The sequence below is a fragment of the Lutjanus erythropterus genome, chromosome 10, assembly GCF_056507025.1.
Source record: "Lutjanus erythropterus isolate fLutEry1 chromosome 10, fLutEry1.hap2, whole genome shotgun sequence".
NCBI classification, from domain to species: Eukaryota; Metazoa; Chordata; class Actinopteri; order Lutjaniformes; family Lutjanidae; genus Lutjanus; species Lutjanus erythropterus.
In genome coordinates this window covers 25532207-25547760 of record NC_139326.1, presented here as the reverse complement: position 1 = coordinate 25547760, position 15554 = coordinate 25532207, and the positions used below count along the sequence as shown (strand labels likewise).

The 15554-nt window shown below is 39.4% G+C and overlaps 1 protein-coding gene across 5 annotated transcripts in view; it reads left to right on the top strand.

Annotated features, from left to right (window-relative positions):
• The window catches only part of agtpbp1 (ATP/GTP binding carboxypeptidase 1), a 38505-nt gene extending 23930 nt beyond the window's left edge, over positions 1-14575 (top strand). For 4 of the 5 annotated variants that reach the window (XM_084728775.1, XM_084728779.1, XM_084728776.1 and 1 more), the window contains 8 exons: positions 703-847; positions 1329-1479; positions 2514-2694; positions 2920-3049; positions 3609-3740; positions 5478-5654; positions 7283-7434; positions 14265-14575. In XM_084728775.1, coding sequence (XP_084584901.1) covers positions 703-847; positions 1329-1479; positions 2514-2694; positions 2920-3049; positions 3609-3740; positions 5478-5654; positions 7283-7434; positions 14265-14445 — 1249 coding nt within the window. In that variant the 3' untranslated portion in view covers positions 14446-14575. The remainder of the gene's footprint in view (positions 1-702; positions 848-1328; positions 1480-2513; positions 2695-2919; positions 3050-3608; positions 3741-5477; positions 5655-7282; positions 7435-14264) is intronic. The other variant, XM_084728777.1, reaches the window with a different exon arrangement.
• The last annotated feature ends 979 nt before the right edge of the window (positions 14576-15554 follow it).

The following is a 15554-nucleotide window of genomic DNA, read 5'->3' as shown; positions in this document are numbered from 1 at the left end:
ACTCCTCATGGACTGTACTATATTGTATTGTACTATATTTGTGGTCACTGTTTGACCACTGTTGCACATACATTTTACATTTCTTATTTTACTGATGCTACTGTTTGCACAGTTTGCACTGTTTTGTACATTTTAATCTTTATTGATGCATAGTGATGCACACAGATCTTAAATACTTGTATCAGTACTGTTAATATATTCATTCTTTTTTATGATATCTCTTAGCTGTTCCTCATATATTATCCTTTTTCTATTCTTCACATATCTCTGCTGCTGTGAGACTGAAATTTCCCCACAGAGATAAATAAAGAACAACCTACCTATCTGTAAAATCTAATGCAATTTAATACAACGGTTCTGCCCTAAAGTCTACTTTTATGATGCCTAGAATTGTAATGTTTTTGTTGGAACTGTCATAGAGGTGTTTGTCCTCCCTATTTAGATAATATTAGAAACATCTCAATATAATGCAGTTTAACTGCATTAACTTTAACTACCACCTCAGTAATAAACATATAGTTGAATTTATAGTTGAATTTTTCCAACACTGTCACCATAAACTGAACATTATAAACTAGGTGGAATTTATGGCAGAACAGTTGTATTGAATTGCAATAGATTGTATTGATGTACCAAATAAAGAGGCCATTGAGTGTTATAGGTGCTATATTGCGCTCATGAAATGTTCCTCCTTCTCCATAGGAATCATTTTGCGAGGAGTTCCATTGCAGCTGGTGGTCAGAAAGGAAAATCCTATTACACACTGACCTTCAGCACAACCTTCAGCCATAAGGATGATGTCTGTTACTTCGCCTATCATTACCCTTACACATACTCCTCTCTTAAGGTAGTATTACAATACCACTGTTTGCTGTAATCTAGCATTTAGTAGTTTGTTTACGTGTGCCTGCACAGAAATTATTACTTGATTCTCCTGTTGCTAAACCTCTCAAATCTTGTTACCCCAGATCCACCTGCCTCTTAAGAGACTCTGCTGTTTTGTTTCCAATATTTAATTATTTATGTAATTCAAACTCAAACTACTTTATACTCATTATGTCAGTAGTTATGTTATGATTATATTTTAACTGTCTGCCTTTATCTAAAGTAACTATGCAAAACTGCTTGTAAAAGCAGCAACAATAGAGAAACCCAATCTGAATCTCTTAATCACAAGTGGCTTAATAGCCACAACAGCCAGCACAACAATACAGCAGTAAAGTGTTGTGAGCCCATGAGGTGTGGGGGCTTAAATGGAAGTTGTAGATAAAAATGTGAGCAAGTGAAATGTTAAACTGTAATTTGTTGTTCTGTCATCATGTCCTCAGATGCACCTGTCCAAACTGGAGGCTTTGAGGACCCCTCAGATCTACCTGAGACAGGACATCCTCTGTGAAACCCTGGGAGGAAACACCTGCCCCCTTCTCACCATCACTGCCATGCCAGAGTCCAACTCCAACGATCACATCTGTCAGTTTAGTAAGTAAATCCATGTCAACCTGTGTGCATGTGGAACAGTCTCAGCGACAGGATTTTCCACAATCCTGGAAAAAGTGGAAAACCTTTGTAGCTTCACCAATCATGGTGCCACTATCTGCAATTAGGTTGACTGCACTATGAGAAAACAAACAAGTCTAGACTTGAACACTTGATCAACAGCAGTGGTGGAAAAAGTACTAGGATAATTTACTCAAATAATACTAACGAAGTAATACCACAGTGCAGAAATTCCAAACTTGACTTAAGTAAAGGTACAAACGTATCAAAGTATGGTTAAAGTACCATAAGTAAAAGTACTAATTTTAGAAATACAGATTATTATGGATTTGATTGTCACCACTGATAAATTGGTGCACTGAATGGATCACTTTGTTGTTGGAACTGGTAAAGGTGGGGCTACGTTTAGAGAAATGCTGAGGTACATTCATAACTGACTGTTAGGGAGGAGGAGGCGGTGTCATTTGTTTGTCAGTTTGTGGAGCTTATATAGTATTTGGGGACCATGATTCTGGCATGTCACCAAGTCTTGTTTCAGGTCCACCCAAAAATCCTGAAGACAGAAATGGTGAACAACAGTCCACCAGTCTAAATTGTTCTCAGTCTTTTGACATGTTCTCAGCACCTATGTTCTAACATATATAATGTGTTTAGAAGAAAAAACTTCCCTTTTCCTTTACTCAGACATTCAGGTTTCGCTGGGCCTTTGTCAAAGATTTGTGATCCCTCATGCTTGATAGTTCTCCAAAATGTGCTCTCAGAAATTCACTAATAACTGACAAAAATTTATATGCTGGAACATTAGAGTGAATGTTACTGGATGAGAACAGCTGCAGGGTATCAGGCCATGCCAGTGCTTCCCAAATAGGTTTTCTGTCCACCCTAGTTCACTGATGCTGTTTCTCAGCTGTGAAAAACTTTAAACTGAAGAATCTTTTTTCCTTTTTTCCCCCTCATTCCATCTCCCTGTTTGTGTTTGTGCCGTGCTCACGCTCGCTCCTTCTCTCCCTCTTCAGGGAATCGTCCATTGATCTTCCTGTCCGCCAGAGTGCACCCTGGAGAGACCAACGCCAGCTGGGTAATGAAGGGCACGCTGGAGTTCCTGATGGGCACCAGCCCGCTTGCAGCCAGTCTGAGAGAGGCCTACATCTTCAAGATAGTCCCCATGCTCAATCCAGACGGAGTTATAAATGGAAAGTGAGTCTTGAGAGAGAAACAAACACACATTCATAGCTTTCAAGTATACACACTGAAATCTGCTGAACCTGGGCCTGCACGTTGGTCACAGCTTTATTTATATTAACACACACAAAATCTTGTCTTGAAGGATTCTCTAGCTGTTGCTCTGTTCTCCTCCACTCTCTATCCTTCCCCTCTTCTGCCATCTCCTTCCCCTCTTCTGCCATCTCCTTTCTGCTGTAGTCATCGTTGTTCTCTGAGTGGAGAGGATTTGAATCGCCAGTGGCAGAACCCCAATCCTGAGCTCCACCCCACCATCTACCACACTAAGAGCCTGCTGCAGTACCTTGCACACATACAAAGGGCACCACTGGTATGACCTCTAATTAACTGGACTTAAATTAGATTACTGCATCATCTTTCATTTCGGGAATATAAAGAATCTCTCCTGACTTCTTTGTCAGTGGTGGTGCCATCTCTCCTGTTCAGCTGCGCACTCTGTTTGGCTGCATGTACACTAAATTTCACATCAATAAATCACCACATTATTTTTAGGACATGAATGCAGTTGCCATAAACAACAGCCTCTACTGGCCTCTATGCTACATTGTGTGTCAGCAACTTAGATATAATAGGATATTCCTTTTATGGGAGATTTGTTTACTGTGCAAAGGGTGATGACTTAACAACACAAAGCAAGGTGAGGCCGCTGTCCTTCTTCTGAAAGCAGACCTGGGAAGATTATATATGTTTGTTCTTATTATGTAAACATAATCACATAAGTTAACACATTTGTAAAAATAGGGGTTGAGGAGATGTAGTCAGACTGAAAAATGCAGTGCAATAAGTATCACATCTTTTAATCCTTTCCCCTCTCTATTTGTATGTCTATACGCGTGTGTGTATGTGTACGTGTATGTATCTATACACAGGTGTTTTGCGACTACCATGGTCATTCCAGAAAGAAAAATGTGTTCATGTACGGATGCAGCGTGAAGGAGACAGTCTGGCAGTCCAATATCAGCGCTACGTCCAGTGACTTACAGGAGGACCTTGGATACAGGGTGAACACACAACACACACACACACACACACACACACACACACACACACACACACACACACACACACACACACACACACACACACACACACACACACAGAGTGGCTGTAATGCCTGCAAAAGTAAATGAACAAACACTCATCCTTACCACTCTATCAATCTTGCCTTCTGTTCCAGATTACTGTTCTCACATTACTGAATAATAATTGCTTTGAACTTGATTCACCTTTTTTAAAGGTCCAGTGTGATGTATGGGGATGTATTTGCAGAATGTAGCAGAAGTGGAATATAGTATTCTTAAATATGTTTTTATTAGTGTGTAATGTTGTTAAAGTTGAAAGCTGGTCACCATTCACTAATATTGTTTGGGAGATTCTGCAAAACTGTTTTCCTGTGAAACTCCAACAGTGTTTTGTGGACTAAAGACTAAACCCGACCCTCAATCAACATGAGGGTGAATAGATAATGACTGAATTTTCATGTTTGGGTGTACTATACCTTTAACTAATAGTAACAATCAACAATCAATTATTATTGATTCATAAAATACAAACGCATGTCTTTTTCTCTGTGTGTTTAATTCAAACCGTTCTAGCAGCACATTACTTATGTGAAACATTAATTCATTAATCGTAAACAGTTTTAAACAAATTAAACAATAATGATCTTACTTGAAACAACTTCTCTTGTCTTTAATCAACAAATATCTCCACCAAAAACAAAAATGATATTAAATGGGGCGCAATTTATGCCGTTTCTAGACTTACAAGGATCACCAAACCATGACCATTTTTAATTAGCTAAATTCATAACAGTGATTAATTAACATCACTAGTTTCTACAGTAGTCTAGAATGGACAAACTAAATATTGGCTCTAGATAGGTCCTTTAGTGTTTTTCATGTGTTTCTTGGCCACCATAGTTTCTCCTAAACACTGAAATGGGAGGGAGAGACAAAGTGTTTGCAATCTGCAAGCTCACCACTAGATGCCACTAATTCTACATACTGGTTCTTTAACATGTATTCATATTGCCTCAGAAAAGAAATGCAGCTCGTCAGCACATGTCCATTGTAGCACCGTTTTACATCACCTTACAATATTTTTGCACTTCAAAACTAAATATCCTCACCTAGTGTAACATATCCTGTTTTGGTTCTTGCTTACGGTTTTATCTTTCCCTCTGTGTCATTGCGATGGATTTCCTTATTCCATTTAGTTTAAATCCCTAATATTAATATATAGACATATAAATAAATACACACACAGACACACACACACACATACATACACACATATAATGATGCCTAACCTATTGGCATGTGTATCAACACCAGCTCTTATTTCACCTTGAATTTTACTCTGCAGCAGGGGAGGATTTTATCTCCTGCATTCACCAGTCAAGCTGGTCAGGTCAAGATCGGGTTGTTTTTTCTGTCTGCATCTGGGAATGCAAAAAATATTTCTCACTGAGCTGAATGCTAATAAAGAAGCAAGTTCAATACAAAGTTTCCTAGTGGACGAGTAGCTTCAGGCTACAAGCCCGCAGCAAACATTTTGGATTGCAGCAGTCAATACTCTTGTTTTCCCAAGTAACTGCTCTGTACATAAACCTGTCTTTGTTGGACACAGTTATTTGTCCCTACTATAAAATGTTCTTTATCACCTGCCCTCAGATGCACTAAGGCACACACACATGCACCCACACAAAAACACTTAAACATTTTGTGTGTTTTTAGGCACTTCCTAAGATCCTGTCCCAGATTGCTCCAGCATTCAGCATGGCGAGCTGCAGTTTTGTTGTGGAGCGCTCCAAAGAGTCAACTGCCCGCGTAGTTGTATGGAGAGAGATAGGAGTCCAGCGCAGCTACACCATGGAGAGCACACTCTGTGGTTGTGACCAGGGCAAATATAAGGTAAGCATGTATTTTATTTTGTTTATAGAATATGCACGAAAAAGACTAGTATGACCAATGTCAGTTCAATACAATTACCTGCATATAAACACTCCCTTTGTGCTGCTTCTAATGTCTTATTTATACATTTTTGTAGCATTTTGTGCCTTTTCTTACAGATACAGTAGAAAGACATGACAGGAAAGGGGATAGAGACAGGGAAAGAGTTTCAAACAAAGGCTGGGTATGTTACAGTTTATGTTCAGCAAACAGGGGGCCCAGAAGATTTTATTATTTGCGTACATGCTAATTAACAGGCTGCGGTGTGGGATGGGAATGCATTCTTGTCAGATGAAATCTTGACATTTAAAAATGTTTGGGTAGGATCTCTTCCCAGACTCAAAATTTATTTGATTGTCTTTGGATAGGGACATATGTGTACGCAAAATCCAAAGAACTCCAAGACACTCTCTTTTAAAACCATTAAAATACTTTTATTGCCACAGCATGGTTATCTTAGACGTTAAACAAACAAACACCAGTGTGTTTTCGGATCAAGCCTTCGCCAAGAAGTGAAAAAAGGTTCCTGACAAAGGCTTGGTGCCAAAACATGTCTTAGTTTGTTTTAATGTTCAACATATCCATGCTGTGGCAATAAAGGCATTTTAATGGATTTAAAAGAGAGTGCAATAGGAGTCTTTTGTGATTTTTTATGTAAAAATAATATTATTCAGGGAACTAATTATTTGGCTAATGTTTAATCAGTTTTATCACATTGTACTGGTGTTTTATTGCGTCCAGCCCTTGTAAGTGAGGAGATGCTCCTATAAATCTCCAGATGTCCACCAGGTGGAGCTGCAGTCCATTTTCCTCTTTCTCTTTGCTTCACCTTTGTCTTTTCTCCTCATTTCTTTTGACCCCCTTGCGTCCCTTTCGTCTTCTTCTCCCTCTGTCCTTCCATCCCAGCTGATTTCCTTCCGCCTAAATTCTGCCAGTGTCAACATCTTTCATATCCAGAGGCAGTCTAGGGATGCCGTTTTGGCACTGATTAGCACCCCCCCCCCCAGTTTATGTGGAAGTATTTGTCCAGATGTGCAGGAATTACTGCTGAATTCAGGCTGCATATCTCTGTGGCCAAGCCAACTTCAGATGTTCCTAGCTCCGCTCTGGGGAAAAAGGAACATGAAAGTTTTTGGGTTGAGTCGGGGGGTAAGCTGTGTGTCTGTGTGTGTCTGTGTGTCTGTGTGTGAGTCCATCCCTGGGTGAGTATTCATTTACTTGTATGACCGTGCCGAGCTGTGAAGACTTTGTTAGGGTTGCAGGTGTGAGAGCACAGGCGTTTGAATGTGTGCTTCCTGCAAATGAAATATATTATCATGTTCCCACATGAAAAGTTTCCTCAGCGAGTGCTTCCCAGCATTGAGAATTGGGGTGTTTGAAGATGGACAACGGCTCCGTCCCCAGGCCCCAGAGCAGCTATAAAAAACCTCAGCAGCCATTTTAAAGCAGATTTGTGTTAGAGCTTTGAAATTATTTTTGGAATTTGGCTGCATGTTGGAAGCACGTTTGTGTGACTGTGATGTTTTTGTGCGTGAACATGTTAGTATTTTATATTCTCTTTGATATGCATGTTCATGTTCTCTTCACAGGGTCTTCAGATCGGCACTAGAGAGCTCGAGGAGATGGGAGCTCAGTTCTGTGTGGCCCTGCTGAGACTCAAGAGGCTGACGGGGCTTCGCAACCATCAACACCTGCTGGATTTGGAGAGTGACATCATTGGGACACAGTCTAAAGTGGTCAGGTTAGTAAAGTGGAGCATCCTGCAAAGTCACACGCAAGCCACAACACGTGGTGTATGTGGGTGCACACAGATGCTGTGATTTGCTCTTTAGAGACTGTTCAGAGCTGGTATTAACATGCGTCCTGGAAGATCTGATCCCAAGTGGATAGCTCTAAGTATGTGAGTTCACACTAGGCATTACAATGCGTCTCCAGTGACCACTTGTGAATGGATCTCACTTCCCTGCTCTATAGGCAATAAACATAGGGCTGTCTGTTACTTGAATGTCCATTACTGTCTGTATTTTTTTTTCTTTAAGAAAATTGCATCACTAAACCTCTATATCAGCCTATATGAGCCTCACATTTGACCTGGGCTGTAAGCAGCCTGACAGAGATGCTCTGATGTGCTTGGATTTTATACTTTAACTATAAGCAGGATGTACTGTCAGCCCTTATCCACCAAATTTGCTCTGATTCTTGAACTGATTCCATTCAAAAGCCTTGCAACCATTGAAATCAAGGATGTCATCAATAGAGGGCGCTGCACAACAACCTGTGGAATATTACACGCCCACTTGGGGTCCCAAGGAAATCCTGTTATTTTGTGGTTCCAGCTGGGAACCAATTTTTCAGGTTCTGAACCAGTTTATTTTGGGGGCAAATGCTCAGAATGGTTGAGAATAAGGTGTTGGAAATGGAACAGGCTCCATGTTGGTGGAAAAGGCCTGTGTCTGATGTTTTCACATCTTAGACACCAAAAAAAAGGCATTCATGACTGAGTTAGAGAAAGTATAAATGTGCATCCAGGACCCTTTTTTTTTTTACAAGGTGAGAAACAACTAAATGTATTGCATTAAAGGCTGAATTTACTACAAGGCACAAATGATTAAATGTTTTTTAACTTGTGGTTCAACAGTTGTAACCATTAAAATACTGAGACAAACAGATACACGTACATATACAATGGGCCATGTGCAAGAACCACACTTATGAACAGATTTGTTCTTAAGTCATGTGTATGTGTGATTTAGGAGAATATGTAGCATTCATCAATTTTCTCATATTTTGAATATTTATATATATATTTTGAAAGATAAGAATATGAAAATTTTCTTGTATGAGGCCCAATGTTTTTCACACGAACAAAGAAATAACTTAAACTGTGGTACATGTAACACTGGTGGTACGTGCGCACTCTTCAGTGGTACATGAAAACATGTCAGAATGTCCACTGTGATGGCGGGCTAGATGCACTGCAATTGCAGCTCCAAACTGGAACTATTAGAAAGAGAAACGCAGATCAGGAGGAGAATATTTTGAGCAGCCCTGTTGAAAATGAAGTGGAAGACAGTGAACTGGTCACAGGTGCTAGTGGCTACTTCAGACGTGCCAGTGAAGTGTCCACAACACGAAACCGTGCTAAAGAGTAAGGAGATATAAGTTGAGCTGCCTCAAATTTAGATTCAGTTGGAGTGAATTTTCTGAAGTCGTACACAGTGTAAAAAAGTTGAGAAACCCTGATGTCAGTGAACCAAATGATGTACTTACAGGATGTCAGCTAGGTAGGCGGTTATTCAGTGTGGCCTAGGACACACTGCAAATACAGTGCTAAAAGAATGTGGTCACATGCGGCCCTGACCACTTCCGAATGTGGTCTGAGTGTTTGGATCACAAATTTGTCCTGGGTTCATTCACGCCTGTAATTAAAGCTGTCCACTCATGATCGGAAAACCCAAGATGCATGTTAATATCAGGTCTGAGCAGGGCCTTGAGATGAAAAGCAGTGATTTGAAGTTCACAAACCAACCACACGCAGTTAAAGTCTGGGACTACGCTACACTACAGTCATTAATGTGTTTTTCAGATTTCAGAATTTTTTTCTCGCTCAGCAGTGTAGGTACAGTGTTTTTATCCTCATGCAACCTTCACAAGATACAAGTTTTTAGAAGTGTTTTCTACCTGGAAAATGGTTACAGACTTTTTTTTTTTTTTATCTGCACAAAACACTTCTTACCGCTAGACACGTTCCCCCTTGGCACTGATACTCAACGGTGTGACAGTCACTTCGGATCTCTTCTGAAGCACTACTCAAGAAACAAATGAAGGCCTGCATTTGTACAGGTCTGCTGTGAGCATCATTGAAATTCTATCAGTGTGTGATGAATATAATGAAAACTCTGGAGTGAGAGGGGAATGGGTATGAATAATTGTCAGCAGTGTCATTATTTCTCTAAGAGAGCGTAAAACAGCCACAAGATCTTTTTTTGTTGATAAAAACCATTTACACCTACACAGTGAGGTTTTTCAGGGCCACAGGGAGCAGTCGATGGCACAGTTTGGTACCGCGTGAATTAAACGCACATGGAACATGCTCACTAGTAGAATTCCTTCCTGCACCGTTGCTTGTAGCCTGAATACATTAGCACAAAGTAGCAGAGAAATATATTAAAGTGATCAGTGTCAGAGCATGTCCTCATCCACTTAAGTGCCAGTGCATTTAGGGGTGGCAGCACTGAATATGTTCAGCTGTAACACAAATGGTAATCTCACCAGTCAAAACAGTACCATGTATCTTCACCCTGTTTATATCTCTTGTCACACCATGTTTGCTTTGTACAAGAGTATTATCAGTGATTCATTAGAGCGTTCATCTTGATTACTGTCTCTGAGTTCACGACTTCATATTGCGGTCTCTCTCTCCTCTTTCTCTTTTCACATAGTATAGACAAGTCTTACACAAACCAAGGGTAACTTTGGTTTTATTTCCTCAGTGTTTGTGCTGTGTGTGTAAAAATAATTATAATAACTGTAAAGTCAACCAATTGCTCCCTTTAAATTAGTTCTTAAAATTTTAGTCTATTAATCATTCATCAGAAAAGAAATAATTTTTGGTATTTATTGTGGAAAAATGGCAAACATTGTCTGGATCCAGCTTCTCTAGTGTGAGGATTTTCTACTTTTCTCTGTTTTACTGTAAATTGATTATCTTTGGGGTTTAGGCTGTTTAGATAAGATAAGCCGTTTTTAGATGTCAGACTTGGCTGTGGGAAATTGCCATACTGCCAGTACTAAAAAGATATTTTATTATCCTTACTTGAAATGTTTTTTTCTGAAGATCAGAATTAACCACTGCACACTAAAATTACTTAATTGTGGCTTTAATTAGGAGTGAATGTTGTGTGTCAGCGTCTTGGTTTCTGTCTGCGTTGTGTATCAGCTTTCCAAATAGGTGTCCAGTTGTACCAATTCCTCCTCTATAATCCTCCACATCTCATTTATACTTCTTCATTTTGTAGACCCTTTGTTGAGCCAAAGCTTGCCAGTTCTTCTTTCAGTGAGATTAATGGTGTCCATACGGTTCTTTAGCAGTGTTCCCAGTTCTTGTAACTACTGTAAGTCTTAAGTTTCAAAAGCTTTTGCTTAGTTTGTTCAATAATTAATAAAGTCAGATCTAATGAGTAGTTGTTTAAAATCTGTTCCCACTTCTTTCTAAACTGAGGGTCTTGATTCACTGCGGGTTTCTCATTCCTTCTCAGCCCTCTGGGTTTAGATTTACTGTTGGGTTTTTGTTGTCAATTTTAAAGAGAGACTGCTGTGAAATGATACTTTGTGCCTCCACATCATTGAGGGAGAAGCACAGTGGATGGTTCAGGTGTTCTGTTTGGGCGTCCATGTTGGTCTGTTCAGTGACGGCAATCAAGGGCGAGGAAACTAATGCAGTGATTCTAACAGTAAACAGTGGCTGTGCATGGGCAGTTCTGTTTAATGTTTTTTTCTTACTTTATTTAACCCCAATAAATAGAATGGTATAAGTTATAAACACACAGTGTACTTGCTAAAACTAGGACTAGTCAATATAAGGGTTATAATGTAGAGGAAATTAATTTTTAACTCTTAAAATGTGACCAAAATCTAAATAGGAGACTCATTCAAGAATGTTTCTTGAACCTTCATCCATATTTTAAGAAAGGACTTCAAACAATGAGTCTACTCTTGTACATCCTAACAAATGACCACGTAGCTTTACTGTGTATCAAATCAACTCTATTAAAATTCCCTGTTCTGAAATATGAAGTCCATATAGATTAGATAGTGCTTCGGTTCAAAGCCGCAAATAAATTATTAAACTTGGACTAACCAAAGCTGTGACCACCAAGGTTATCTTAATTTCTTTTTTAAAACGTCAGCATTGTCTGCTCTGTGCCACAGATTTGTTAAAGCAGTTGATTTGAAAGAATGGCTTCAAACACAAAACCACTTAATGCTCCTGTCTCTGTGTCTCCCAGTCTCTCTCCTATAACCTACTCTACTCTCATATTGATATATTCATTTATCATTTATGTGTCTGATCATTAAGGGACTCCAGAAGTGTTCTGGTGCTTGTGTGTGTTTGCGTGAGGATCCTTTGGGATTGGTTGCTCTCCGTCTTGGCTTTATGGTTTTATGCATGGGTCCCGGTGTGGTACCACTTACCGTTTAATAGGTCATCACAACAATGATATTGTGGCCATTGGGAGGCGTCTGCAAATAACTGGGTGTCTCGGACTGAGTAAATGGGTGGATACGGGCATGGGTGTGTTTCTGTGTGAGTGTAAAGAAGACAGAAAGAGATGTTTATCCACATGCGAATGAAGGTAATGTAGATGGATCTGTATATGAAGATGGTCTGTATACAGAGACGGTGGGTACAGAAAATGTAACCCAAAGAAAGGAGATTGGGTTTGTTTTTTCTATAATGGCCTGTAATGGTTGACTCACAACTCTCATTAACTGTTGGACAATATTCTGTCCATCCACATCATTACACACACACACACACACACACACACACACACACACTACCACAGACATACACATTTACTGTACATATACTGACGCACCATTTCTCCCTCTGTCTCTCCCTCCTGCACTCACACACTGCTGAGCTTGGTGGGAGATCATTGTCTGAGCCCCCTGATCGACTGTCTCACTGGGATCACATTTCAGACCATTAACACCATTAAAAACCCACTAAAGCCACTAAAACCTCAAAGAACCAGCAACCATTTAACCATTAAGACCCACAGGAAAAAAAAGCTTCACCAGTCAGAGCACACAAGCACAGTTTGTTTCCAGCTTCTGTTCTGTTATGATTTTAAAATATATTTCAATGTCTAATGTATTGTAGTAGATTCATTGTCTGATGTTGATGAGTTTTGTAAAACTAAAATGTTTGTATTTTATTTTATATATTTTGTTTGGCTATTGTTTAGAGTTTAAGGAGTTACTTAATTAGCTGAGCAACACAAAAAAAATCTGCAATAATTTTGATAATGAATCGTTAATCATTTAAGAAGAAATGCCAAACATTGTCTGGTTCCACCTTCTCAAAATCAAAGATTTACTGCTTTTTCCTGTTTAGATACTGAATCCATGAAGTTTTGATTCGGGCTGCACAGTTAATCAAAATATTATTAATATCACATTATTTCGTTCTCCAGATGTAAGACAGCATGTTTGTTTGGTGAAGACCCAAACACATGTCACATCATTATGAATTTAATAGATTTTTCAATGAAAATGAAAATTGTGATGCAAAAATGATTATTCCCACTAATCATGAATCATATTGCAATCAGTATATCTGTCAAAGTAATTGCAAATTGTTTTTTTTTTTTTTTTAATCATATCAAGCAAAATAATCATCTGTTCCTTGCCCTACTATTACAGCAGTCATGATTTCATCAGATGTAAAAATGTTAAGCTCTAAGATCACAGGCTTCATGTCCATTTTTCCTAATTAAACACATCATAAAGCAAAGACACTATTTACCCAAGTAAACGGGTAAATTAACAATCCTACATTTTGTATGAACGCCTCGTGCTGTTTGGTTTGTGCTTTCAAAAAATGGGCTTCTCAACAGCGTATTTTCAAGGACCATGAAACCCATTTCAAATGCATTTTCTTTAGTGTTTTACTCTGTGAAATCAGAGAGCTCTTAGTGACTCTGAGTTCAGCTCAGAGTAAAAGGGAGCTGATTGATGATCATGTGCTATGCAGTGGGTGATGATATGTGTTTGTTAAAAAGTACCCATATAAATGTTGTAAATTTGTTTATTTACTTTTTGTGTATTTTTTAAAATAGTTCATGAAGAAATACATTTTGTAATTTAAAGGCATAATTTGAATTATTTGAAGTGGGGTTGTAGAAGGTACTGTCAATAGTCCCTGTGTTACCCGAAGTAGATTCTAGTTGGCACAGCACTTTGGAGAAGCAGAGAGGAGTACCAAAATGAAAGCTGGTGATGTACTGTTGTCGACAGGGTCAACAACAAAACACACTGTAGCCTATATTTGGAATATCTTCACTGCTTTACTTTGACATCAGACAGTCTTTTCCAATAGGAAACTCCTGTTTATAAAACCAAATATTGCTCTTTTCAAACCAACCAAACTCCATGGGCAAAAGTGGTCATTTTACCTTACCTTTTTAAATATAGTGGACACTTAAGATGATGTAGATTTTTTTAATTGGGTGGACCTTTTCCATTGGCTAAAATACAAAATAATAAAATAAACAAAATTTTCCTGCTGACCCTGTCCATAGCAGTACATTTCTTAGCTTCCGTTCTGGTGCTCTCTCTGCTGGGGCTGGGCTGAGGTCTACTGTAGGTAATAGACTGACTATTGGTAAATATCTCATACAACCCCTAATGATAAAAACTATCCCTTTAAAATATCCATAGGCATCAATAGTGCAGTGCGCCTTTCTAAAGCCCTGAAAAGCTTATATGATGTAGATACAGCATTTTTTTCACAGATGTATTCACATAATCAACTCACCGAGAAACGTCTGTTCTGTTTTTCAGCAGCAGCCCTACCACCTATGTGATGGAGGAGGACGAGCCGTCCTTTCTGGAGGCCATAGACTACAGCGCAGAGAGCAACGATGAGGACGCCGAGCCCGAAAACGAACATGGCAACGAAGTCCACGAGAGTCCCGATAATCACGATCACCTGTCGGACTCTGAGACAAATCACAGGGACTAATGCTGAGGTGTTTATCTCCTTGTTACCTGGCAATCTGAGCTTAAAACCAGCTAGTGTTTGGATTGTTAGCTGATCTAAAATGAAAGATTTCACAGGTAAAGTAGTCAGAACCCCATACTTCTCACTTTGATTGGTGATTAAGTAACTTAGATTTACACAAGACCCTATTGTATAGACACTTAATTATGGTACATAGACTACAATGGCACCACGCGGGTTCTCTTTCCCCAACTGTGTTGCTCCTAAAGGTGCGTACTCCACCTGCCTTTCACTTCAAAGACTTCAACGAATGTTCTCACCTTTCACCGTCATATTATCTCCTTGCTGAACTGTAACCCCTGACCTCAGACACCACATAGCCTCTGAGATTCACATATAGCTAGCCAGAGCAGCAAACAGAAGGCACCGCCGATCCTTAACTTGAACCCTCACCCACTTGCTCATTTTTCACAGCCGGTCTTACACTTAAGCTACCTGACAGGGCTGTGGTAGTGTAACAGAGCCTGTGGCTTCTCTAGGTACTGTTTTTCAAACCTCTCTCACTTGTGACCATTTGTTTTGATTAAAAAAAACACTCCTGGTGACTGAGGGAAACTGGATCTCCCCCCACTGACCAGCTAGGAGATCCAACCAACCTGCCTTCTTATTTTGCTTTTTGTTCCTTTCTGTTGTCTCACCCTGCACTTTAACTTTTGACTCCTTCTGTTGATTTGGGCCTTCCTGGTGTAGTTTGTTGCTTGCCTCCTCCCTTCCTTTTTTCTGACAAGCCAAGGTGTCTAAATGCAGGGAGGACCAAGCTGCTGGTTAAAGGAATAGTTCAGATTCTTGAATAATGGGTTGTATGAGGAACTTGATGTATAATAACTTTGGTAAATGCCAGTCGGCACACCCCCAGTTTGGAGAAGCAGACAGGGGCACTATCATGGAAACTAAGCAGTGTACTGCTGGAGACAGAGTCAGCAGCAAAATGTATTTTAGCCACTAAAAAAAGGTCCACCTAAAAAACTCAATATCAGTTTAAGGGTACGTTATATTTAGAATAGTTTCTTTTAAATATTTTAACTGCTCTTCTTTGCTGTCTTGCAGCCTTTTATGATGGGAAACCACCA